Below are 25,591 nucleotides of genomic sequence, written 5' to 3'. Positions count from 1 at the left end.
CATTTGTTTAATGTATAAATTATGAAGGAGGGTTTATGGATGTTGAATACACACCCAGATTACAGATGCTCCAGAAGTATCTCTTCAAATGGGATTTTAATGGGCCACAAAATGGCAATGAGATTGGGTAGTATCTAGGAACTAAATCTTATGATTTTTTAATATAAGAAGAAAAAGGCATTAGAGTCTCAGATTGTGTACACTGACATAAAAAGGTGGATTTTTGAGAAGACAGTCTTTGGATTCCATGTATTTCTATTTGCATTTTGTATTATACATGACTCTTAGGGGGAGCCTGGAACCCTCACAGAGCATGTCCCCAGGTGGCGGATTGGGGGCCCCTACCCATTACGGCTTTTATACTGTAATGGCGGGTTGGAGGGAATAAAATACCTGCCGTGGACCAACAGGCCTGGTGAGTGGCCTGTTTTCGTGCAGCTGTTGATAAAAACAGGATCGCCAACATGATCACCAACGTCCAATAACGGATATGGCACAAGAAGAAGATTATACATGAGCTTCCTGTGAAGTAAACCACATGAACATAGTGATATGTATAGCGTTACATACTGAATTTCAGAATTAGTGTTTCTTTTACCATTATCCTTGTTCACTACATGAACGTTGTGACAGGAGAGAAGCTGTGCAGCTTCAGGAAGTTTAGTGTGTAGTGAAAAGAAGTGTCTAAACAGCTTAATGAAAAATGGTTCCTACTTAATTTAAAGTAAGGCCTTTACATCTATCTTGTAGGATTAATCTGTAGACTATTATCCAAGAGAAAGTTAAACATTTTGATAATTTTGGGAAGGGATAGATGGATGGATGGATGGATGGATGGAAGGAAGGAAGGAAGGAAGGAAGGAAGGAAGGAAGGAAGGAAGGACCATCTCCTTCAAAGAAAGAGGATCTAGTTTGGTCTAGTGGTTAAAGCATCATGTTAGAAAGCAGAAGACTTTGAATTCAAATTCCACCTTAGTCATGAAAGCCAGCGGGGTGAGTTTGGGCCAGTCACTTTCTCTCAGCCCAACTCACTTAACAGGGTTGTTATTGTGGAGAAAATAAGAGGAAGACGGATATGTTCACTGCCTTGAACTATTTGTGAAAATAATAAAAGTGAGATAAAAATTACATAAATAATAATTTTTAATGTTGGAAGTTACTTGGAGTCACTGTGAATTGGGTGGCTATATACATACATACACCAGTGGTGGGATTCAAATATGTGAACAACTGGTTCTCTGTGTGGATGCCGCTTCTGGACGTCTGTTCTGGGCCTGGGCAGTAAAAAATTAGCTACTAGTTCTGCCGAACTGGTGTGAACCGGCTGAATCCAGCCACTGACATACACGTACACATACCATGATTACCCAGGTAAAAAATAGACTCAATAATAGTTTCATTTTGCTAAGAAACAATGAGGTAAAATTCCTTAGATCAGGATATATATATTTTTTTAAAAGTAGGCCTCTCTGTAACTTTTTTGCACCCCTATAAAACCTCCCCCAGATTAGTGCTTTCTGAAATCAAACACCATGCTGGTTAAGAGTTCTGGGAACAGTAGTTCCAAAAGAATGAAGATTACCAGAAGGAAAGGATGCTATTTAGCCTCTACCAAGGGAAGCCTGTCTCACTCATGAATTATTGCATGGTGAGGAGGAAATAAGGCCCATCACAGGCATCTCAAGGGGCATTTTAAGTCATGTACCACCTTACAGAGGCAATGTTCCTTTAAATTAGGTCCATTCTGCTGACTACTGTTGCTGCTATATTGCCTTATGCTTTTCTCAAGACATGACACAGCTTCCAAAGAGCTAAAAATGAGAGAGGGAAAAAGCTTGTAGAAAACTTTATTGGCCTGACAGTGTCAATGTCAGTATCAGCAAATCTACCTAAACCAACATTTATTACTATTCTTTCTTTCTTTCTTTCTTTCTTTCTTTCTTTCTTTCTTTCTTTCTTTCTTTCTTTCTTTCTTTCTTTCTTTCTTTCTTTCTTTCTTTCTTTCCTGCCTTTATTGTTTTTACAGATAATTCAAAGCAGTGAATATATCCAACACACCTTCTTCCTCTGGAGGAACTGTTCATCAAGAATTGTGAAACTTTTGAGAATTAAAATGTTAAAAATGTTACAGATTCATTTGGGGTTCATTGTTTTTTTATGGTTTGATTAGCCTGAAAATATAGGCAGTATTTTGATAAATGTTTCAATGCTTTTGAGAAGATCTGCACTTTGGCTTGCAGACTTTACCTGGAATGAACTTTGAAGTGAGGTTGGAGAGTTTGGGGATGAAAGAGAACAAGAATAGCAAGGAAACCCAGCAAGGAAACCAGTTAATTCTATCATTGGACTGATTTGTCTAATTTTGAAAGATAATTTTAGATTTTGTTGGTGAAAACACATGATAAGTAAAATACATCTAATTGGTTTGATGTCATGGTTCCGAAAGAAGAAGCTCTTCAAAGAACTTTGAGGCATTGTTTACCTTAAAGAATCTTTAATTGCAACATAGCTTCGGCACGTACATAGAGAAGCCAACATCGGATGTTCTTGCTTGACATTTGTCACCTGAGTTCCCACTAATTTTGGATTTGGATATGACCAAAGGAAAACAAAAAGGTACCACATTGAAGGTGTAATACAGTTACTGTATAAAATGAACTGAGCCACTTTCCTCTCAATCACTGAGGGAAATATACCTGCAAAATATTTGCATTCTCTCATATATTCCTGTTTTTGAAGAGGCTTTTTCAAGGCTGACTTTAATGTTCTCTTTTCAGCCATCCTAGAGGGCAGATTCCCTAAAATTCTGTCCCTATGTCCATGTACATCAAATATGATGAGTCCATGGGCATGGTTTATTCTGGGCTGCACCTTTTTTTCTGGTCTGAGACAACAGCTACTCCAACCCCTATTTTAAAATGTTCCAGTCATACTGAAGATTTCTATATAAGCCACTTTACAGATGTTGAATGTTTTCTTATGTATTAAGTTTTATTTATTATATTGGGTTTCTGGTCAAGGACTGTAATAAAGTTTTGATTTGGTTTAATTTGACACTCATGTACATATATATTTATACAGGCCACATTAAAGAGTAACTAGAATGCAATTTTAGCTGTCCCCCCTGTTTTTTAACATTCATCTTTTTATTTTCAGAAGGGAAATAGAGAAGGCATGAAGGCTGTCACTTGCTCCCATCAATCATTGCTGCAGTTAGTTTAATGGATTGGCTTGGAAAGAAGGAAGGAAGATAGACCATATCATGATGGGTGATGATAGATTGGACATCTGCTTGTAGTATTATCAGCAGCTAGCTGATTGTATCCTTGGCATAGATCAAGTTTTGCAAAGGCTTCCCCCTTCCACCCTCTGAAGAAAAAGAAAGAAAATAGTTGATTGGCTGCAGGCAGTCAATTGTCTAAATATCTTATTTACAGTACATTTCTAACTCCTTTCAATTAGGTATTAATACTGGCCCAATTGATATAGTTCACTAGGTCTCTGTAACTGATTCAAGAACTAATTGATTGGTAATATTTTCAAGCACTTCTTCAATTTCTCCCAGCATATATCAAAAGCACACTTCTGACTTTTGTGTTAATTGTTTCTGTAGATATATCCAAATGGGATGACAATGGCTTCCCACTACATGTTCCCAGTTTCTTCAGAAAACAGTTCTGGGAATCTCTTATTTCTGTTAGCCAATAGTACTAGTGGTATGCACCTCACAGAGAGTGATTTCTAGTAGTAAGAGCCAATTCCTTCCTAAAATGTTTCTAATTCCTTTTCTGTAACAATGACTGGAAGTGTCTCTCAGAAAGACTGTTCCTGCATGGTAGCTTCCAGCAAAATCAACCCTCTTGCTGTTGTAGTCATGAAGAAAACATTAGTAGCTTCAACAACTGGGGGGAGGCTCCTAAGAATGTAGGAACAAGAATGCACCCTTGCTGATTATAGATCGCTGCAAAGTCCATTTCCATCTTTCACTCATGACCACTGTCACAAGCATTGCATCGTTTTGAGGGTCCTTGTTACAAATATTTGGAAGGCGATACAGTTGCTGACCCTTATTATTCCCTGCATATTAAAAAAAAAACAAAACCTGCAGTCCACATCATTAAATCTGCACACAGAGCACTTTTCCTCACAGAAGTCAATCACTCAGCATTTCTTTTTTTAAAAAGTCTCTAAAATTGCAATGCTAAGATGTATTACACAGCTCTGCGATATAGACAACAATGGCTTCTCTAGGTTGCTGAACTTGCTTGTGAAATTTAAGTGTCATTATAGTGACTGATGGTGCAGCCGAGAAATGATCTTGCAGTAATTTCACTAGTGAATCAAATGTTTTAGGCTTTGGCAAAGCAGGAACAGCAAAACCTCTTATTAGAGCAAATATCTAGACAGTCAACAGGATAGCTTTTTTTCTTCTTCAGTGATTTATCATGTTTGCTTCATACTAAAAATAAAGGCTCTCTGCATATAAAGTATTTGACCAACACCCACTGAAGTGTGTTCAAGACTAGCCATTTAAAAAAAATGCTGAGGTTTCCAGTTAGTGATTATTTCTGATTGGTTTCTCAGGCACTTGAATACCCAACCACCTTCCTGCTGGTCTTCAGTTCTCAGTCAGTTCCGTTCTCACTGCCAATAATGCTGCATCATAGTAGAAAGAATGGAAGTAATACAAAGAGACCCAAATATTATTCTTTAGAAACAAAATGTTAACTCTGTTGGAAATACTCTGTCCAACAGCTGCAGTCTTTCAAATCTCCTTGAGCTGCAGTGGGCCAAAAGCTATTACCAACAGGCAGGGCCTCCCAGCTTACAAAACAGATGGATGATTTTAAATAAGCATCAAATCCAGAAGTTGCACTCCAGAGACAGGATGCCGGTCAATGTGTAACAACGCATCAGCTTGTTCTGCAGGAGAAAGTATTTTTGGTGGCCATAGTGGAAATTGAAAGGTTGAGGAAGAAGATCTTTGCTTTGATTTACTAAGTGGATTCTTATGTTTTCAAGAGGTCCGCCCCAATACTAGCTTTAGAGTGTGCATGCTTGGAAGAGAAAGAGAGAGAGGGAAAATCAGGCAACTACGGTTTTGAAACACCTATTTGCAGCATGTTTTTTTTATTACCACCAGTAGACTCCTAGCCTCAGGATGGCTGTTCTGATGTGATTCAGAAGGCATCTATATTAGCCATTTGGGTACATTAAGTACTGCATGTGTCAGAAGGTAATCATGGATCTATCCTGGGTATGCTTAGGGGGAAAAAAGGAAGAAGAATCCTCATATATTTGCTACTGGATAAGATTTGAAATGGTAGGCCAATGTGATATAGAAATGGAATTGAAATGTCAAGTGAAATTTAAAGTAAAGAAAGAAAAAGGACTCCAAACCCATCTTTAATTTTCCTGGTTGAGGAAAGCTCTTGAAGGTATTACAGCAAATTTATCTTTGTAATTAGAAAGTTTCTACCATCCCCATGGAGGTCTGTGAGGGTTTTTTTTTTTGCCATCAACTTCAGTAAAGGCAGACTGGCGCTTCCCAAAAATCATTAAAAAAATTATTACCTTCCAGGTCCATGACAGTGACACATGTTACAATCTAGCCCCTATACAAATGGTTTCAATTTTATGATCTTTTGATTAGACATTTAAATTCATTCAAAAAGCAGGAAGCTAATTCCAGTCTTACAGCAGCCTTCTCTGTGGCAATATTTATGAAATACATTTGAGGTTTTTGCTGAAGCTAACAAAAATATACTAAAACTCTGCATGTTGTCCATCCTGTTTTTCTACACAGGGCAACTTTGCCCAAGATAATGGTAAATATTCAACATAATATCCTCAACAATTTTCTTAATTTAAAAATCTTAGAAACCATTGCCATTTGCTCAACTTTAGATACACATTTAGATGCACCATGCCTCATGTTTATGAAGTGGCTAGAACAGCTAGAAGTGTGGGGATGGTTTGGAATCCAAGCTTTTCATTTGATTAACCATGGGGGCTTCCACAGGCCCAGATTCTAAGATTAATTTGCTTTAAGAGCAGAATTTCAGTGAAGTAGGCTGCCAGATCTGGGCTGCAGAACTCAAGAGGACTATTAAATTAAAGCAATTACAGATTTCTGCATCTCTTTGTTGGCCTTAAGGGGTCATCAGCCCAAATCTGGTAATCCTGTCTGAAGGAAACCATGAGAAGGCTATTATTGCAATTTTACTGTCAAGGATGACCTACAAAATTAAGATAAAAGAAATCTTTAAAATAATTGTCGATTTCCTGATCCAAAGTAAAAAAATAGAAAAAGCAGTAGGGGTAATAACTAGGGGTGTATAATAATTCTATGCTGGAATAGCTCTCCTTTTCACCAGTAGCTTCTTTGCAATAGGGGTTGTAGTAAGCATGGCTTTCCACAAAGCTTTTCCTCACTCCACCCCACTGATGACTAGGACTGGGAATTTCAGTTCAGCAAGCACAACAGCTTGTTTAGTGACTGTTCAAAGTTACAACGACACTGAAAAAGGAAAGAGTTATGACTGTTTTTCACAAGACCGTTCTGGCATCCCTATGGTCATTTGATCAAAATTCAGATAACTTGTCAACTGGCTCATATTTATGACAATTGCAGTGTCCTGGGGGCCATGTGATCACTGTTTGCGACCTTCTGACATGCAGCATCAATGGAGAAGCCAGATTCACATAACAGCCAAGTTACCAGCTTAACAACTGCAGTGACACATTTAACAACTGTGGCAAGAAGGATCATAAAATGGGATAAAACTCACTTAAGAAATGTCTCACTTAGCAACAGAAATTTTGGACTCAATTGTGGTCGTAAGTTGAGGATGACCTATAGTGATGAACCATAAGGGTTTTTGATGCTCTTTAGTGGTTATCTATATTTTTGTAGCCCAGATCTGGTATACCTAACAATAGTTAGTTTTATCTCGCTTAAAACAGGTAAATTGCTGCCCTACCAAGAAACTGTGACTAAAGTACAATTAATTCAGTAATGGGGTATAACAGGATAACTCTCAGACACTGGTGCCCATTCATATGAGTGAAACATATCATTCTTAATCTACAAATCTTTTCTGTTGTCCATGTTTTCTTTAACAATGGATAAAATGCAATCTTTGCCTGAGAGTGAAGTATAGGGACAGCACATATGTAGAAAGTAGGATCTAAACAAAGGCATGATGTTTGTCTCTTGGTGATTCTAGGATCTTTTGTATAACATGATGCATGTTCCTAAAAATATAGTGGAAGGTTTTGCTATAGAATTCACACCTGCCATGAGACATGTCCCCACTCCCACCCCCCAACTTCTTTCTCCTTTCTTCATTATCTATAAGTAAGAAAAACACTTAAAGCAGCAGGTGGTTTTCTTTTTTGTGTGTGATCTACTATGAAGGTGGTGCAGCATCCAACTGGCCCTTTCTAACAGTCTTCCATGTTGAAAGAAAAATCTTCACCAGGATCCAGTCCAAGCCGGGAATAATCAAAATGGAGACTGCTTTACAAAGAAGGTTGTAGTTTATTGAAGAGGAGAGCCAGACAGAAAGATGGCCCTGGGAAAAACTGACCACATTTAGCAGGGAGTGGTGGGTTTTTATACCTTCTGGGGCTCTTGAGGTTGTTTCCTGTTCCTATTTGAGGCTTTGTATTTCCTATGTCATGTACTTTGACCTGAGTCTGAGTGTACCCCTTTGGCATTGGTGGGTTAATCCTATTTTGTCCTGTCCTAGAATTTGGGTGGGGTATGTAGATTTTAAGGGTCTTTGTCTTCCTAATCTCTTCAGCTTCTAGCTGGAAGGCTCCAACCTTCCTGAATGGATTATTACATCTGCATTTCTAAAAGCTGGTTTCTGCTCAGTTGTCTGGCTGGGGGGGGGGGGAGTTTCTGTTTTTTAAAAGATTTTCTCCATTATTCCTTTGGGGAAATATATTTTGCCTTTTTAATATTCCCCAAAATATTTCTTTCTCTGGATTCTTCCCACATCCAATAGTTCTGGGTTGCAGAGTTACAACATAGACATACTGTAGATCTAGGAGTAGGCAGTTGGAAGCTGCATCGCAAACATAACAAAATAATACAAATGGAAATGTTCTAAAAATTCCCTTCCTGCCTTCATCTATCAAAGTAAAAGATGAAGGACAGAACCGAGACCAGAAACCAGAAACTATACTGCTGAGCCAGGGAAATACAACACCTGCTATATAGAAGGTCCTTTTTCTGGCTTATAGCTAGAAGACTGAACCAGACTGGCATATAGGCTTGGTTATTGTCAATTTGTGGGACTTTTCTCCTTTCCTAGAGAAGGCAGCCGGGAATTCAAAAGCAGATGGCATGCTAACATACAATAGCTGATACATCTGCACAGTCTGACTGCAAAGTTTATATCTATCCACTCAATCATAATTTTTACTCACCACAGAAACCAGGCAATTGCTTTATTTTAGTACTATATGGAAAAACATGTCCATCTAAAACTCACAGTATGGTGAAAGAAAAATGAAATAGGCTAATTTTTACTTTTGAAGTACTTTTAAGGATTTATGCAGTAAAAGACAATTTTAAAGATCCAGGCATTTTCAAGAATATTTTTAGGCCAAGATTGAAGCTACTATCACTATTGAAGATGAGTGTAAAATGTTGTAAACTATAAGCTCTATAAAAAAAAGAAAAATTGAAATAGGCATAAATAAAAATGTTCTATTATTCTATAGGGTGTTTGTGGTTCTTGAACTTACTTAGTAGTGCTCTTAATTCTTAACTAGGTTAGTATATAGATATAATTACTATCAAATTCAAATTAATATAGTAAATCAATTGTGTACAACATTCATTTGAACTCTCATTAAATTCCATTCAGGTTCTTATAACATAACCATTATTACAGTATTTGAGCATGGCATTAAATAATATTTCAATATGCAATTTGAACTGATTAGTTTATAAAAACTGAGTTATGTTAATCAGCCCAAACTAATATGCAATATATGAATATATGATTGTTGCTAATTGCAGCAGGCATATATTGGAGCAATGCAAGAACAGCATAGAAATTGCTCATTGTAATCTTCATTTAAAATAATCCATTAGTTGCATTAACCTTTTCCAGACCTCTTAGAAATCTTAACAAAAACAACGGCAGCAATCTCTGTTCGAATCCGAGTCATGGCAGTTCCTCCTTCAATTTTACCTGCCTCCAGATGTTGTGAATGCTCCAACACTGGAAGTTTTTAAGAAGAGACTGGACAACTGTTTATCTGAAATTGTATAGATCCCTTCCACCACCACCACCACCACCACAACCATCATCATCATCATCATCATCATCATCATCATTGAAAACCTGACTGTTCAGCACTAGTCTATACTATGCTTGGAATACATACATATGTGTGAATGCTACTTTGAACATTAAGGAATAGCAAGTCATGTGTGCATTCTCAGTACAGTATTTATAGCCAGTTTCAATGCAGACTCTCTCTGAATAGCCATTACCTCTTCCTCTTTAAATAAATTAAACTCCCTGTATCCTTGTTATTAAAATACTCTTTTTCTTCCTCCATTTTGTTTTTTTTAATTACCCTGCCCCTGAAGAATATTTGCCCTCTTAATTACCGTATTTTTCCGTGTATAAGATGCTATTTTTTCCTGCAAACACCTTGTTCAAAAATCAGGTGCGCCTTATACAAGTGCAGCGTCTTATACACGAAAAAATAATGGTAACCTCCGCAGCCCAGGGCATGCCTGTGTGGGTTCTTTACATGCTGCTTCCCTGCCACCTGGTGCAGGAGGATATTGCTGGCCCGAGATACCACCTGGTGCTGGACGATCGCGCTGCCCCAAGGATGCCACCGGTCCCAATTCTATGACCTGTTTTTTACCAGTGCAGCTCAGGCTGAAGCCGCAAGAGGCCCCGGGAAGCCACCTCAGTACAGTGATTGACGGCTGAGGGGGTGGGCGGGACTAAGCCCACAGAGCAGCATCTGATTGAAGAAAGTCACCTCCCTTGTGTGATAGCACCTAGAAGTACCAGTAATTGGGAGGCGTCTTATACAAGGGTGCATCTTATAGACGGAAAAATACGGTATTTTCTCAACTCTTTTTTGACTATGCTTCAAACAGTAAGCCAATTAAATATTTTTCTTACCTCTAACCGAACTTTAATTCTTTATAGAAACATTGCCTTTTTTCATGTTCTATTTGCGAACACTTGGATGCAGAAAGTTTAGAAATTGTGGTAGGAAAGAAGAAAAAAAACATGAGGTCATCAATGGTCTCTATCCCTATTGTTTGCATTTAATGGAAGATATAATTAGCGCAAAGAGTAGATTGAAATGTGTACTCATGTATTGTAAGTAATATAACAAAACATAAAAACTGACAACAGTGTATAGTATATGGTCTTTCCGTGGGTCCCATAAAAAGGATACATGGCCATGCTCCTTGAGCCTGTTCTTGAAAATGTTCAGTGTCGTATGCATGGTGAATGTTCAGACTTGATTGATTGATTGATTTGTTGCTGCCCAACTCTAAATGACTCTGTTCATTGGTATCAGTATACCAAAACCATGTAAAAATACTATAACAGAAGCAAACAAAGCAGAAAGAGATGAAAGAGAATGGGGCGGGAGAGCAAGAGATGGCAATCCTGGCAAATCCAAAATATCTAACAATTAGCATCCAATAAAAAGGATACCACCATCCTCATCCATGGCCTGGGAGAATACTAGGTGCTTATGTCCCTCTAGAATGCCAGGCAAATATGGAACTAGGAGCTATGGGGGAACTTCATTCATTCACTACAGTAAAGAAGGTATGCTTCCTGGATCTTGACAGATACACTATTTAATCAAAGGACCTGGAGCATGCAAATCCTGTCAGCTTGAGTTGGCCAGGAAGGCACCATGGGAGATAGGTGATCTTTCAAATAACTGTGCAGTGATGTTCTAGAGCCAGCTCATACCAACTCACAAGAGCTGATTATTAAATTTTCAGAAACTTTGCAGGCAGGTTGAGAACAATTCCTTCTGTTCCTAGTTTGTTTGGTGGCTTACAGCATGGTGGCAGCAATGGACCTGGAAGAGTTGGCTGTTATACATTTAACAACACACCATTGGCTCTGTGCCAGGCTTTTAGGTAATAACCAGCACCTTAAATATTACCGAGAAGCAAACTAGCAACCAGTATAAGTCGCTAAGTGGAAGTTTCACATGGACTTACCAAGGCATGTCCATAATTGCCCCTACCACTGCATTGCACAGACCAATTGAACTTTCTGAGTGATCTTCAAGAGGATATTACAAAAGTCAAGCCATGAGGGCATTAGTTACTACCTGAATGGCCTCCTGTTCCAGTTGGTGCACCAGATGAAGCTTTACAAAAGCTTTCCTGGCCACAGTTGTCGCCTATTCACTGAACAGCTGTGAATCCATGAATACCTCTAGATTGCATATCACTCTTTTCCACACAGTTCTTCCACATATCCTCCAGAAACTGGAATAATATCTTCACTTGGGGAACCATGGGGTAGCACTCCAAGCACCCAGTGATTTTATGTAGATGCTGAAAGGGAAGGGAAAGAGAATAGAACCCTGAGCCCACACAAAGGAGGGCCCAATGTAATGGTCTCTGCCTCTCAACTAACATTGACTGGAACCGGTCATGAAGAAGATACAGAAGCACCATAAAAAAGTGACCCCCATTCTCAACTCACCCCCTGAAGCTGGTCCTGAAGGATACCATGGTTGATAGTATTGATAATACTGAGAGATCAAGGAGTACAAGGATGAATGTGTTACAGGTCTGCCTCAGGTCATCTACAAGACAGTCATCAAGATATCTATTTACTGAATCCGGATCAGATCACAACTTGAAACAGACTAGATAGATTTTATCCAAAGAATTCATCAATGTTAGAATATTTATGAATTTTCTGTGATATTAGAGCAGCCAACCAAAAGTTGGAATCAGTGTTGGAACCAGGCAGATAGTTCTCAGACAATAGGTACATTTTTCTGTACTATCTAACTGTCTGTCTACTAATTGACCAGCCTATCTACATACTTACTTACTCATCTGCCTGCTGCATATCAAAAGTCATTCTATATCATACACACACACACACACACACACACACACACACACACACACACACACATTGAAATCCTAACATTATTATGAAAAGGATAATATAGTAATAAATTATCAGGAACACTGAAAATGCAAACAATGGATTTGTTAGAGGAACTTATCTTTTAATTTAAATTCATTCAAAGTTATTATTGCCCACAATGGAATAAGATGTTGCTATTCATTTTTGCTTGAAGCTGTATGACAGTAATGGATTTTGATAAAACCTCTCTCTCCCCACCCCACCCCCATTTTTTTTTGTAGCAAGATTTGTTTTCCTAATTGCCAGATTTGGACAAGATATAATGAGTCACTCTAAATTGATGTCTCCCAAGTTTCAGTAACATTAATCTCTACGTTTGGCAACTGCTAAGCAGGACTGTGTTTATTTTATGATGCCATTTCTAGAACTGACTGCCACTGATACAACATTACATTAAGAGGAAAGCTGCCACAAGCCTCTGGCTATAACAAAAATCAGATGGGTGCAATCTGATTATAAAATGAAGAACATTGTGTGTGGGTTTGCAGAAGAGCATTAAAAAAACCTTCTGTCTTCCTGTGGATGCAATGTGTGTATTGGTGTGTTTTAAGACAATTGCCTGAATCTGCTTAAAGGACCATTAGGTCAATATAAACAGTAAAAAATAAAAAAAAGAGTAGGAAGTTTAGTTAAAGTCCCACAAAATAAGCAATAACTTTTTCAATAGAGTCAGTATTGTCCTATCGCACCCCCCCCTTCTGTCACCAAATGCATTTAGTGGCTTAAAAAATATCCTGATTTAATACCAAAGCATAGGCGATCTCACGTTGACTTCGCCTCCACAGAACAAGGAATTGAAAGTTAAGAATGTTGCCTTATGGGCTGAGCCTCATAATAATGATGTGCAGTGTCCCGAAGTTGTGATAGCTTATAATTTAGTCCTCTATACACTCAAATTTAAAATTTACCTGTCATATTCAAAACTGGATTGGAAGAATGACGTGAACATGATGAATATAATCACCCCTATATATGACGCATCTCAGTCTTACTGTGTCTCAGAAAAATCATTTCTATGTTAAGCCATATTTATATGCTGATTAGTAATAGCTGTCAGGGCAGGGAAAACAGTAGAAGGAAGTAGAGCCCCTTCCAATCCCTTCCATCAACAATACCGAATCCAATACAGAGATGACTTTTTTCAAGCTTTACAGGGCAAATGGTAAGCAACTTTTTAGGTGCCAAGGGGTCATAGTGAACGATATTTGGGGGAAGGAAATGAAAGTATTGGAGAGGTACAAATTTTTGCACAGCTTTTACATTGTGGAACTTTAAGTCACTTGAATAAACATTGGAACAATAGAATTATGACGCTTTTTGCAACATAACTTTTTTAATGCTTTAATTAAATGATAGCCTCATGTCACTTTCATCAAACATCTGAGATTCTTTCATTAAAAAATACTTTGCAAGATAAACAGTCTTCCTGAGTATAATCGTGTTACACTTGAAGTTCTTAATATTTTTTCCCAGTTTTTCAGAATGCCCAGTTATTTATTTATTTAGGCTCTTAATAAAAGGCAATGTGAATATGGATTCTGCCATATTGCAGAATCTGCCAAACTTCCTAAGTTATAAAGGAAGGATGCATAATGCGTTTTTATGAATTTATAGTTTTACATTTTAAAAAGCCTGTTACTTTATGTTGCAAGTCCTGAAATCCTTGAATTAGGTAGCTGACCACTTACCAACTAGAAAAGGAATGTAGAGGGAATAATCAGGCACAGTCTAAGTAACATGAGCAGAGAGATTCTTATTTTTGTGATAGGCTTATATACACTTACACATTTCATAACTATGGTTGAATCTTCTTCATAGCACATTTTCCCGTGTTTCAGGAAGGGACTATTTCACTGAATGAATTATTTCTAAGATGGAAATGTGCATTTGAAAGGGCATGCATTCTAAATGAACTGGAAACAGTAAATGTTTGACTCAAAAAACCTATGTTTAAACCGTTTGGGTGATTGCTTTAAAATGCATCATTGCTAAGCATTAGAGCAGTGGTTCTCAACCTGTGGGTCGGGACCCCATTTGGGGTTGATCGACCATTTCACGGGGGTCGCCAAGCAAGGCTGTCCGCCATTTTTTTCCCCTTTTCTGGCGGGTGCCTTACCTCCTTTGGGCTGGGCCAGCTGGTGGTCGGCCTGCTCCGTCTCTGCTGCTTGCCAGCTACGCCTCGGCCGGCGCAGGGGGCGGAACCACGCATGCGCGGCGCTCCCGGGAAGGGAAAGTCCTCGACTTACGACCGGTTGGGTAGTCCTCGACTTACGACCGGTTTAGTCCTCGACCTACGACCGGTTTAGTCCTCGACTTACGACCGGTTTAGTCCTCGACTTACGACCGGTTGGGGTCACGGCATTAAAAAGGTTGAGAACCACTGCATTAGAGTATATAAAATACTATCTATAACATGTTCACTGATCACTAGCAAAACATGCTAGGCTTTTCCTTGCAATGATTCTTCTCATACTTTTTTCATTCATTGCCAAAAAAAATGTGATTTTAGATAGGTACAGCAATAATTTAGCTAAATGTCCATTTGTAATGGGAAACAAACATAAAGGAGGTGTTCTTGCACATTCTCAAAAGGTCATCCTTGGTTCCAGCAGTACTAGACAATTTCCATTCAGTTTCCAATTTTTCCTTTCTGGGGAACCATGTTAAGAAGATTGGAGCCTTGCAGTTCCAGGGGGATCTGGAGGAAGCAGATAAAATTGGACTGTTTCAGTTGAATTTCCAGCTGGGATATAGTACCAAAACATCATTGTTCACATTAATGGATGATCTCTGGTGACCCTGGGATGGGGAAAGTATATCCATCTCGGCCCCACTTGATCTCTCATCCATCAGTGTGTGTGTGTGTGTGTGTGTGTGTGTGTGTGTGTGAAATATCATTAATATGCTGGTGAGACTCAGTTATAAATCTTTCCCAGTTTGGATAGGGAAAAGCCAGCTTCAGCTGAGCCCTGAAAAGACTGACTGACTGTGGGTTTTAGGAGCTCTGCATCGAGTGATCTTCCAACATTTACTCTGGATGGTGAACACTCCCTGAAGCAGAATTTGGGGATTCTCTTGGACTCATGTGTCCTGCTTGAGGAACAGGTGGGAGCTATGGCCAAGAGAACCTTTGCACAATTATAACTTGTGCACCAATTGTACCTATTCCTAGACCAGGAGGCATTGCTTGTAGACACTCATGCCTTAGTCACCTCTCACTTGGACTATTGGAATATACTGTATATGGAGCTGCCCTTGAATAGCATTGGAAGCTCAGCTGATCCCAAATGCAGCAGCATATGCAGTGCTGGGTGCTCTCTATATGAACACTTTATATGAGGTGCACTGGCTTCCAGTAGATTTCCAGGTACAATTCAGGATCTGATTATCACTTTTAAAGCTCTACACAGCAGAGCCAAGTTTACATACAGGACTACGTCTCCCAGATAGTTTTCACTTATCCCACTGGATAGGGCAGTGAGCATTCCTTGGGGCTCCTCAGTCTCCAGGAGGCTATGAAATCCTGGCTATTTCCACAAAAGTCCATAAAGCAGACTGTGAATGTAGGTGCAGTTATAGCTATCATGTTGCTATTGGGATTTTTGTAGGGCCCACAAAACATGGGTCTTGTTATTGTGCATTTTAACATGCATGCATTCTAAATGAATTGGAAACAGTAAACGTTTGATTGTGATTTGATTGACTGTCTTCAAATGTTCATCACCCAGAGTGCCTTGGTAGATGGATGATCATAAAAATACATAAGTATGTATGTAAATAATAAATAAAGCAGTGTTGCCAGCCCTGTTTTGTCAATGAACTGACAAGCACACTTACTAATTTGATTTATTATATTTTTTTAATCAACCCAATAAAGCTTGTTGCTTGAAGAACACTTGTTTTTATTAATCCTCCATCATCTCTCATTGTCCCATTTGAATAATATGTACTGCTCACAAAAATAAAGGGAACATTTTACCATGGAACTGAAGGAGTTTGCGTTCCCTTTATTTTTGTAAGCAGTATATTTACTGATCCAGATACAGTCTTAGCAGTATAGACAGGAAGAGCTGAAAGCAAAGAATCACTTATGTAAAGTTGAGCTAATGCTGGCAAAGAAGACAGAAACATCTTTCTTGGAGATCGGAGATTTCCCATTGGGTATCTCTTTTTTGCTTTTGGAAGGAGGAATTTGGGATTGGATGCATCCTCAGTTACTTTAAGGCACTATTTTTCAACCTTGACAACTTTAAAATGCATGGACATTAATTCCCAGAATCCCCCAGCCAGAATTCTGAAAGTTGAAGTCCATACATCTTAAAGTTGCCAAGGCTGAGAATCACTGCTCTAGGATTATAATTTTATAAAGTTTAAAAAAGTTTTATGACAGATAGAAAATCTCTTCAGATATGGGGGAAGATACCCCCTTCCCCCATACCTGGTCGATACTTTCCCAAATTAGTATTTTAAACATCAATAATTTTATGCCCAAAATAAAGCTAATCTTTTAATGGTGGATCAGTTTGACGTGGAACAGATCAAAGAATTTCATGTGCACTGAAAACATCTATAGCCTCATTGTTTTTAATAATTAGCCAGTCATAGATTGTCAAATACTATAAAATGGTTGATCCAAATTTCTTGCTTACTAAAGAAGGTTGTCATGCTATTGGACCCTGAAGTGCCTAACATATCCAAATGCATTGTAATTGAATTCTAAACTCCTTTTAGTGCTAGCCTGAATTAATCATGGTATGTACTCAGAAAATTGCCCACAGCTCCACTAGAGAGATCCCGATTAGGGTCACTGTCTGCTCCACTAGAACATTATTTAAATGAAAGAAAAATAACAGATCACTGCTGATATTTTTTTAAAGCCAGGTAAACCAGTTCAGCATATTTTAATGTCTTCAAACAGCACAGTCAGGATATTTTACCTGGCACAAATAAATATACAGAAACCAAAGGGGAAAATAACAGGATCTCCTAATATTAAAATATTCTGTTCTTCAAACAGCTGTAGTGTTATTTATATATTTGTATATCACTTTTATTTTATTTTATTTTTACAAATAAGTCAAGGAAGCAAACATAGCCAATACACCTTTCTCTTCCTATTTTCCCCACAACAACAATCCTGTTATTCCCAATACTACTGACATCTCTATATTTGCCCTTGGTCCTATGATTTCTCCCACCTACCATATGTGAAAGTTTCCACTCATTCATAGAAGCTTAAGTGCCCTACCCAATCCTACTCTACAAATGGAGCACCCTAATTTTAAGCCTTCCTTGAATTTCTGTCATCCGTATCCATTTCCTCTTCCATTTCCATTTCCGTTTCCATTTATTGTGCCTCTAATGTTATTCTGTATGCCCTCCTGTTTCCTGCTGTAATTTTAGGGACTTCTAAAAGTGATCCCCACCTGTGAAATGGGCCATCTTCCTCTTGGCTGTCTTCTATCTGCCTATGAAACTTACAAGGTTACAGTTTGACATACCATCAGATACCTACTTCACAATAACTCTCATTCTCCATTGAATCTACCCCAATTTACATTTTCATTTCATAAAATCATAGAGTTTGTAAAGGGGCTATTAGAGCATTAAGGACAACTTTTTATTACAGGAATCTAAATGAAAGAATCCTCAGCTGTTATCTAGCTTCTGCTTCGGATGATCTGGTGAAGGAAAGTCCATCATCTCTCTAACTAATGTTTTCAGTATAAGTCCTAATGTTCCTTCCAAAACTTTTAAATGCTATTATATACATTTCTTTTAAGGCTGAACATACCACATTTCTCTCTCTCTCCCTCCCTCCCTCCCTCCCTTCCTCTCTCTCTCTCTCTCTCTCTCTGTGTGTGTGTGTGTGTGTGTGTAAATATTGCACTAAGGCTCCTCTGATACTCCTCTCCACCTGTTCCAGTTTCTCCGAATCTTGCTGAAGTGTGGCGCCTAGTACTGAAATAGTACACAATGGTCCAGAGGGTAATATGTTTACATTCTTCTTGTGTGGCCACATTAATATTCAAAGAACAGAAGATGAATATTAAATCAAGTTCTGTACTTACATTTTAAAAAGAAAAAAGGAACATAAAGCATGTTCAGGATCATCGCTGCAGGATGTTCTCTCTTACGATGGAGAGAGAAATCCATTGAAGAACTGACTGTCATAGAAAGAAGTCTCAGGGTCTGGATTTATACTGTACTATTTAAAAGACCCAGATGTTTTGTTCAAACAAAGCTACTTCCTAATTGCTAGAGACTACAAAGTTTCTTAAGCTCCCTCTGAGAAATAGTAACAGTAGAAGTCATGATTATTTAAATTGCTGTATAATGTATTGGTACTCCTTAAAATGTACTGGAGTTCCTTAAAAGGTGAGAATGGACCATTGAAACAACAACCATCTCAAGTATAATAATTCACTTTGCCTTTTTTTCTTGGCATTTTTTAAAGGATTATGAAAGCATATGAACAAACAGATGTGTGTACAGTCAAAATGAGAAAAGGGGGCATATGGAAACAATAAAGCGCAAATAAATATTGGTTGTAAATGCATTGCATAAAGATTCCTATTAATGAAAAGGAAAAAAAAGACATCTCCAATTATATTAGGGCAGCCAGGTACAATTATAAATTGCAGAGTTAAATTAGGTTAGTTCCATGAAGGACTATATCTCAGTACTAACCCTAATCATAGAAACAGAAGCTATTGAAAAAGTGAGTGCTGATACATAGAAACTTAAATCTCATTTAATGGGACTTGTATTTTTCTGCTACCATAATACTTTATACAACTTATTATTTTATATTAATAGAGGAGTGAGAAAGACGGGGGGTGGAAGACGAAGGAAGGAGAAGGAGTAAATGACATTGCAGAAGTCTCAAAATCCCCAGAGACCTTGTGGCTTTATTTAAATCCTAAAGATTGGGATTAAATGACAAGTGCAGATCATCACTTCATATCTACATATTAATGACTTTACACGTGTGATTGAATGCTTTGATCCAAGCAAGACAGTTCTCAATTTTGTAAAACTAAGAACAAAAGCTTGTTTCCATATTCTTCAGTAGTCAGATTTTCTATGCACACGTGACTTCATCATCATTGTATGCACGAAAGCATTTGATGAACCAGATTATATTTGTGAAGCTTAGGCTATAAGCAACTTCCTGAATACAAGAGTTAAGTGTCTGAAGTTTCAAGATTACAGTATTGTCATACCTTGTGTGAAATCTAACAGACTGCATAGTAAATGTGCATAGTAAGAACAGAAGCATGGAGAAAAGGAAATGTAAATGTTAGCCCCCAAAATAAAATGAAAGGAAAATATCTCCCTAAGCATAGTACTGGCAAAGAAGCAAAACCCCAGCAGCTAAATTGAAAAACAAAAATAAGAGCAATGGGATAACAATAACAATAATAAGGTGAAAGTCTAATAGGAAAAAAATATCAATGGAGAAAAAAAGCCCAGGAGACACCTTACGGAAGATGAGATCTATCAATCTGAGACCAAGGATATATGAATATTCTGAGTGTTTCTAGCTCTAACATCAAACCAAGAAGTTTTAAATTCACTGAAGTAAGTAAGTGAGAAGTAAATAATAAGGAGTACCAAGTGAAGAACAATCAGTTGAAAAGTTATGCTGCAGAACAAATATTATGAAGAGAAATCAGTTGATTTGGTTGCAAAATATAAGGTTTAGAGAAAACTCAGGTAACTTTTATTTGGAAGGACTGAGATTTAATTCTGATTTTTCCCCTTGAGTTGCATTACTCAGAGATGAAGTTCTTTCTCCAATTGCATGTTAGTATGGTATATAAAACAGGCTTAAGTCATCATTAGCTGTACTGGTTTAGAGTAATGTTTATCCCCTTTCTTTTGACAATATTCTGGACTACCTCAAGGTGTTCTCACTGAGAATATCTTCATATTCCACAAACATTTTGTTTTAATCAAAGTATTTTGTACAGTTTTCAAAACATGCATAATTTGGATGCAATTTTCCATAACATGTGTTACTAGAGAACTACGTATTTTCACTGAATTATTTACTCTTAATGTCTGCTCTACTTTTAAAATGCAGAACTAAATAAATTCATACTAAAATTCAAAATGAACAATTTTTCCGCCTTACTAGTTTTATTTTTATAATTCATTACTAAGAAAATCTGTGCTTACATTAATATCTTTGCTCAGATAGACAACAAAATATATTTTCCTGATATATTTGGAAAGCAGAGCAAACTTTTTTGTAATCAAGCCATAGGATAAAACACTGAGAAATTCAACTTTTCTTAAGCAGGGGGGGGGGGGGAGAAAATTGAATTCTGTTTCTTTGCAGGTATTTGTGTTACTCTGAAAATCTTTCTCCTGCAATTTGTTTATCCCAATATCTGTCAGCTTCGCTTTTATGAATTCCAACTTGCTAAAAAAAAAGACCCTTGTCACAACAGTTGGTAGCAGTTTTAGGGCAACCTTGCAGGAGAAGAACAGGATTGCTACTGCTCGCCATAGTGTAAATATTTGTTTTAAAAGATTGCTCTTAATAAAGTAGTGCAGTGTTTGATTGATTCATCTGGCCATTTTTATTACACTAATAGAATGTGTTTATCTTCCAAGATTGAACATGTAATGGGTTTGATTTTTGGAGCTTGTTTGGATAAACACCAGATTGAAAAATTTAATCTTTGATTAACTCAATGGAATGACCATGCACACTTCTGCAATGCAGCTTTGAGCTGTTCTTGTGCTGTGCCTATGCGGTCTGGACTCTAAAAACAGCTTTAAAAAATCCTGTCACTTTGGCCATAGCTTGTCAGGTGTTCATTTTGGACTGAGGGCTAGTGTAGCCTCATGCAAACAATCCCTCTGCAGGTATGCTTTCCTAACTTTCTAACATGTTAAGGCAATTTTGGGGACAGTTGAAGTCAATCAAGACAGAGTTACTGTTTGTACATTGGGATTTTCTGTTGATGTTAGCTTCTGGATGTGTAGGCATCCCCTGGGAAGGAGAAGGTTTGCAATCTGGAGATTCTTCAAGACTCATGGCGTTTGCTTGAGCAGCAAGTTGAGGCCATGGTTAGTGAAATGTTTTGTTCAGCTTTGGTTGATTCACTGTTGTGACCCAACCTGGTGCAGGAGGACATAAGTACAATAACCTATGCCTTCATTAGCATCTAGTTGGGCTGCCCTTAAAGACTACTTGGAACTGCAACAAGATGACATCTACCATAGCCTCCCGGTACTGTAACAGGATTCTGACAGTATGACTTGGATATCTAGGGGTGGATATGTATAATTACTATTGTTGGTGTACCAATGATGCCTCATCTGTGTTGTCCCATACATCATCCAGCAGCTTTATGTAGATGTTAAATAGGAGCAAGGAGAGTGATGATTCCTGAGGCATCCCACGACAAAACAGTGACCTTGGGCTTGAGCTGTCCCCTGGAATCAGCCCTGGAGAAAGGAGCAGAACCATTGCAAAATAGTGTCTTCCCTCCCCCACTCCCAGCCCTTTGATTCAGTTCAGAAGTATGCCATTATCATAGGTAATGAAAGCCACCAATTAAGTGACTGTCACTAGAGGACTAAAAAGCCTGCATTATTTCCCTCCCAATCCTGCCAGAAATCATCCATAAGCATGCTCAGGATGTCTTTGAATCTACTGAAAGAGTTCTAGATCTGCTTCCTCAAGTGTTCTTTGATCCTGGCTACCTTATTTACAATCTTTTCCCCAAAACAGAAAGTTGGAATCTGGTTGGAAATTATCTAACCTTATTGCATCCAGCAATGGCTTTTGAGGAAGTGGGCAGATCATCAACTCCTTAAAAAAGCTCTTCCTCAAAATAGTTGACCATATAATAAGGTAACCCATAAACCATGGTTTGTAATCATAATGGTTAATTGCATAAAATGCTAAGTCCAGAGTAAACATTTTAGTTTACTGTGAGGTGCAGACCAGGTGATTGTTTTAGTCTGCTTTTTATGAATAGTATAAGACCACAAATCTGCTGGGATTAAAGCCCACTGAATTCAGTGGAGATAACTTCTGAATGATAACAAACATAGGACTGAAGTGTGAGAATTTTTTAGACAATTAAAATGACATTTAATAAGGAAAGATTAAACATTAGACCTTGCAATGGGAGTCTTCTAGTCAAACAATTAATTTTGAAGGGAGGATTTCTCAAGGGAAACTGCAGGTTTATAAGGCAAAGTGTTTTTGCAAATCTCCCCCAAATGTTAGGAATCCTGTCTCATTTTCAACTTAATATTTTTTTTTTACAATAAAGGAATAGAACATTTTACTTAGTGTCTGCCAGAAACTTCTTTATTTTTTCTTGAACAATTCTCATGGGATTTTATGAAAATGTATGGCTGTTTAAATTTATTTCAAGGAGAAGAAAGTCTCAGTAATATTCTCATATTTAGAATATGGTGCTCTGGTACTTACCTGGTTAGGGGATGGCCGCATTGTATTTTAGAATATGTAATGTTTCATTGCGCAATTATTGTTCCAGCATCCTACATTTGCTAACTTCCCATGGATCAATTAAATCCTAATAGAAGACAGCATAGAACAGTCCTCTAAGCTGTTTCCACCTTGGGAACTATGAATACCAGGATCTTTTGGAGTGATGAAACTATGTGAGACAAACAAGAAAAATAACTACAACAGTCACTTCAAGTCTATTTATCAATAAACCCCAAAATACCATGCAGAGAAATAAATTCTAAAGTAGCCTGGGAATAAGATAGGAAAATGGAACACAGAAAGAGAACTTTTGAGAAATTGCAAGGCAGATTTTACTATATAAAAAAATATAAGCAGCCCCGAAATTTTTGACATTTTTTTTTTAAAAAAGTACACCAAGGCACATTCATTTCTTCCTGTCAAACAGAGTAATCAACACTAAATTTTGGTATTGCAAAGTGATATCTTCATAGAAGTTCCTTTCTTTGCATTAATGTTTCTCTTTTTCTTATTTGCTTCCCATTATTTCTAACAGAGGCTCAAGGAACTAAAACAGAGGGAGTTTGCCCGGAATGTAGCATCCAAATCCAGAAAGGATGAAAAGAAACAAGAGAAAGCTCTTCAACGCTTACACAAGTTAGCTGAACTCAGAAAAGAAGCTGCATGGTGAGTGAAAAGTTATCAAAAGGCAAAAAGAGAAAGAAATAAAGAAAGAGAGAGAGAGAGAGAGAGAGGGAGGGAGGGAGGGAGGGAGGGAGAACGTAACTAACTATTGTGATCTCAAACCAGAACAACATAAAGATTTTTTTTCTGACAAACTGTACCTGACAACTAGATATGACACAATGCAAAGAAAAAAGCATTTAAAAAGTATTGTTGCTTTTCAAGAAAGCTAAACATTTAAGAAATTACATGCATTTAACTAAAATATTGGTAGTGATTTCTATGAGATGGCAGAAGTGCCATTTCAGTGCAAGCTCATCCCATTTGAAGGTGTATGATACGTTCAGCATCTTGTCCAGTTTGACCACTCACCCTCAGATACCACCGATTGTGGTGTGCGTGTGTGTGTGTGCGCGTGTGTGTGTATGTAAGAATGTATGTGTAAGTGTATGTGTGGACATATGTTTGTGTATCCATATTGATAAAGGCAAGCAGAGCAGTTTAAATCAATGACAAACAGGTTAAGTATTTGAAGGAAAGAAATATACTGCTCACAAAAATAAAGGGAACATGTTACCATGGAACTGAAGGGTTTTGTGTTCCCTTTATTTTTGTGACCAGTATATATTGGTGTGCTTTTGATTCTCTGCAACATTTTCATTAATACTGCTGGAAGAGAGACAGACTCTCCTCTCTCTGCCAAAACAAGAACGTGAAATGAACTTTGTGGGTGATCCCATTCTTCCACATATTTATCTTCTTTATGAAAAACTGTGTGGATATGGCTCTGGGGATTTTAAATAGAGAAGGAGTAGCAATTTTCCCCTTTTTGATATTAGAATTATTTTGCTGGATCCCAAGTGTTTCATAACTGAAGTCCTCCCCTTTACAGAAAAAAACATTCTATGTCAATCTCATTGATTATATCACATCAAGTCATTTTTTATTCCTAGCAACCACATACATAGATTTTCTCCATGATGATCTATCCCCCAATCTGATATTTCAGGTGTCCCAGCACTGTACCCATTGCATCTTTAACTAAACCATTCACCTTGCTGCTGGTTGTCCTTTTATTGTCTTTCTTTCTATCTTTCCCAGTATTAGAGCATTTTCCAGAGACCGAGGTCTTCACATAATGTGTCCAAAGTATAATAATTTGAACTTGGCCATTTGTGCCTTGAGTGAGAATCCTGGTTTGCTTTTTTTGACGTTCCATCGGTTTATTTTCTTAGCTGTCCAGGGTATTCTCAGGAGTCTTCTACAAAACCAAAATTCAAAAGTGCAGGTACTGTTCCTATCCCGCTCCTTTAAAATCCAACTTTCACTTCCATAGAGTATCAAGGGAGTACCATGGTTTTCATGATTCTCATCTTTGTAAGAATAGACACATCATAGTACTGAATCTCTTTTCTAAGGCCTTCATATCTGCTCTACCAGGTGCTGCTTTATAGTATATTTTCTTAGCAAAGTAAACAAACAAACAAAAAAATCTTGGTGGCAGAATAATGTTAAAGAAATAAGTAGAGATACACAATTTTTAGGATTTTTTTCCTAAAAAGTTTGGAGAATATTTTTTTGAATGTTTCTTGTGCTAAGCATAAAATATGTTTGTTTCTTTTTTTTTCTTCCCCTCCTGCATGAAATAAAAGTGAGAAACCATGCCATCAGTTTGTCAAAAATTGACACTGGAATTCTGAGATTCTGGCAGCCACAAATAAAGGGTTTAATGCCACTGATTGCAGAATGAAATATGAATATGAAATATGTGCTTCCTTTTCATATACACTTTGTCTCCTTGGTGCATTTGCTCTAAACCCAGAGAGGGTTAATTGAACGTAATACTGGAATGTCAAGCAGATCTAACATGGAAATAATTTCACTCCATCTTTTGCTGATTATCAGTGCTCCTTGTATGTTTCCTAAAAATAGTCTTCAAATAACCAAATTGCTTGGCAGTCTGGAATTAGATAAACATAAGGTGATCTTCAAAACTGGGGAACAATTATGAAAATGTATGATTAGTCAAATGTTTAATTACATTAAGTAGTAACACCTACACAAGTCAGCCTGTAGTGTAAAAACTGAAGACAGAGGATGCCTTGCAATTGCTGATCCTGTCATACTTTTAGATCTCTAAAGTTTTACATCCTTTATTGAGGTGCAACCACACTTTCAAACTGCTAATAGCGTAAACCATAACCTCTTAGCATTCTCTAAATCGACCGGATGCCATTTTAATGTCATTTTC

At 37.6% G+C, this 25,591-nt stretch overlaps 1 protein-coding gene across 1 annotated transcript in view; it reads left to right on the top strand.

Annotated features, from left to right (window-relative positions):
• Positions 1 to 25,591, top strand: part of ZNF804A (zinc finger protein 804A) — a 232,099-nt gene that overhangs the window by 195,737 nt on the left and 10,771 nt on the right. Inside the window, exon 3 of the mRNA XM_015820083.1 lies at positions 23,213 to 23,343. Coding sequence (XP_015675569.1) covers positions 23,213 to 23,343 — 131 coding nt within the window. The remainder of the gene's footprint in view (positions 1 to 23,212; positions 23,344 to 25,591) is intronic.

This window comes from Protobothrops mucrosquamatus, unplaced genomic scaffold (genome assembly GCF_001527695.2).
Source record: "Protobothrops mucrosquamatus isolate PMUCROS unplaced genomic scaffold, P.Mucros_1.0 scaffold1057, whole genome shotgun sequence".
In the NCBI taxonomy this organism is placed as follows: domain Eukaryota; kingdom Metazoa; phylum Chordata; class Lepidosauria; order Squamata; family Viperidae; genus Protobothrops; species Protobothrops mucrosquamatus.
The sequence above is the reverse complement of the archived record's forward strand: the minus strand, read 5'-3'. Positions and strand labels throughout refer to the sequence as shown.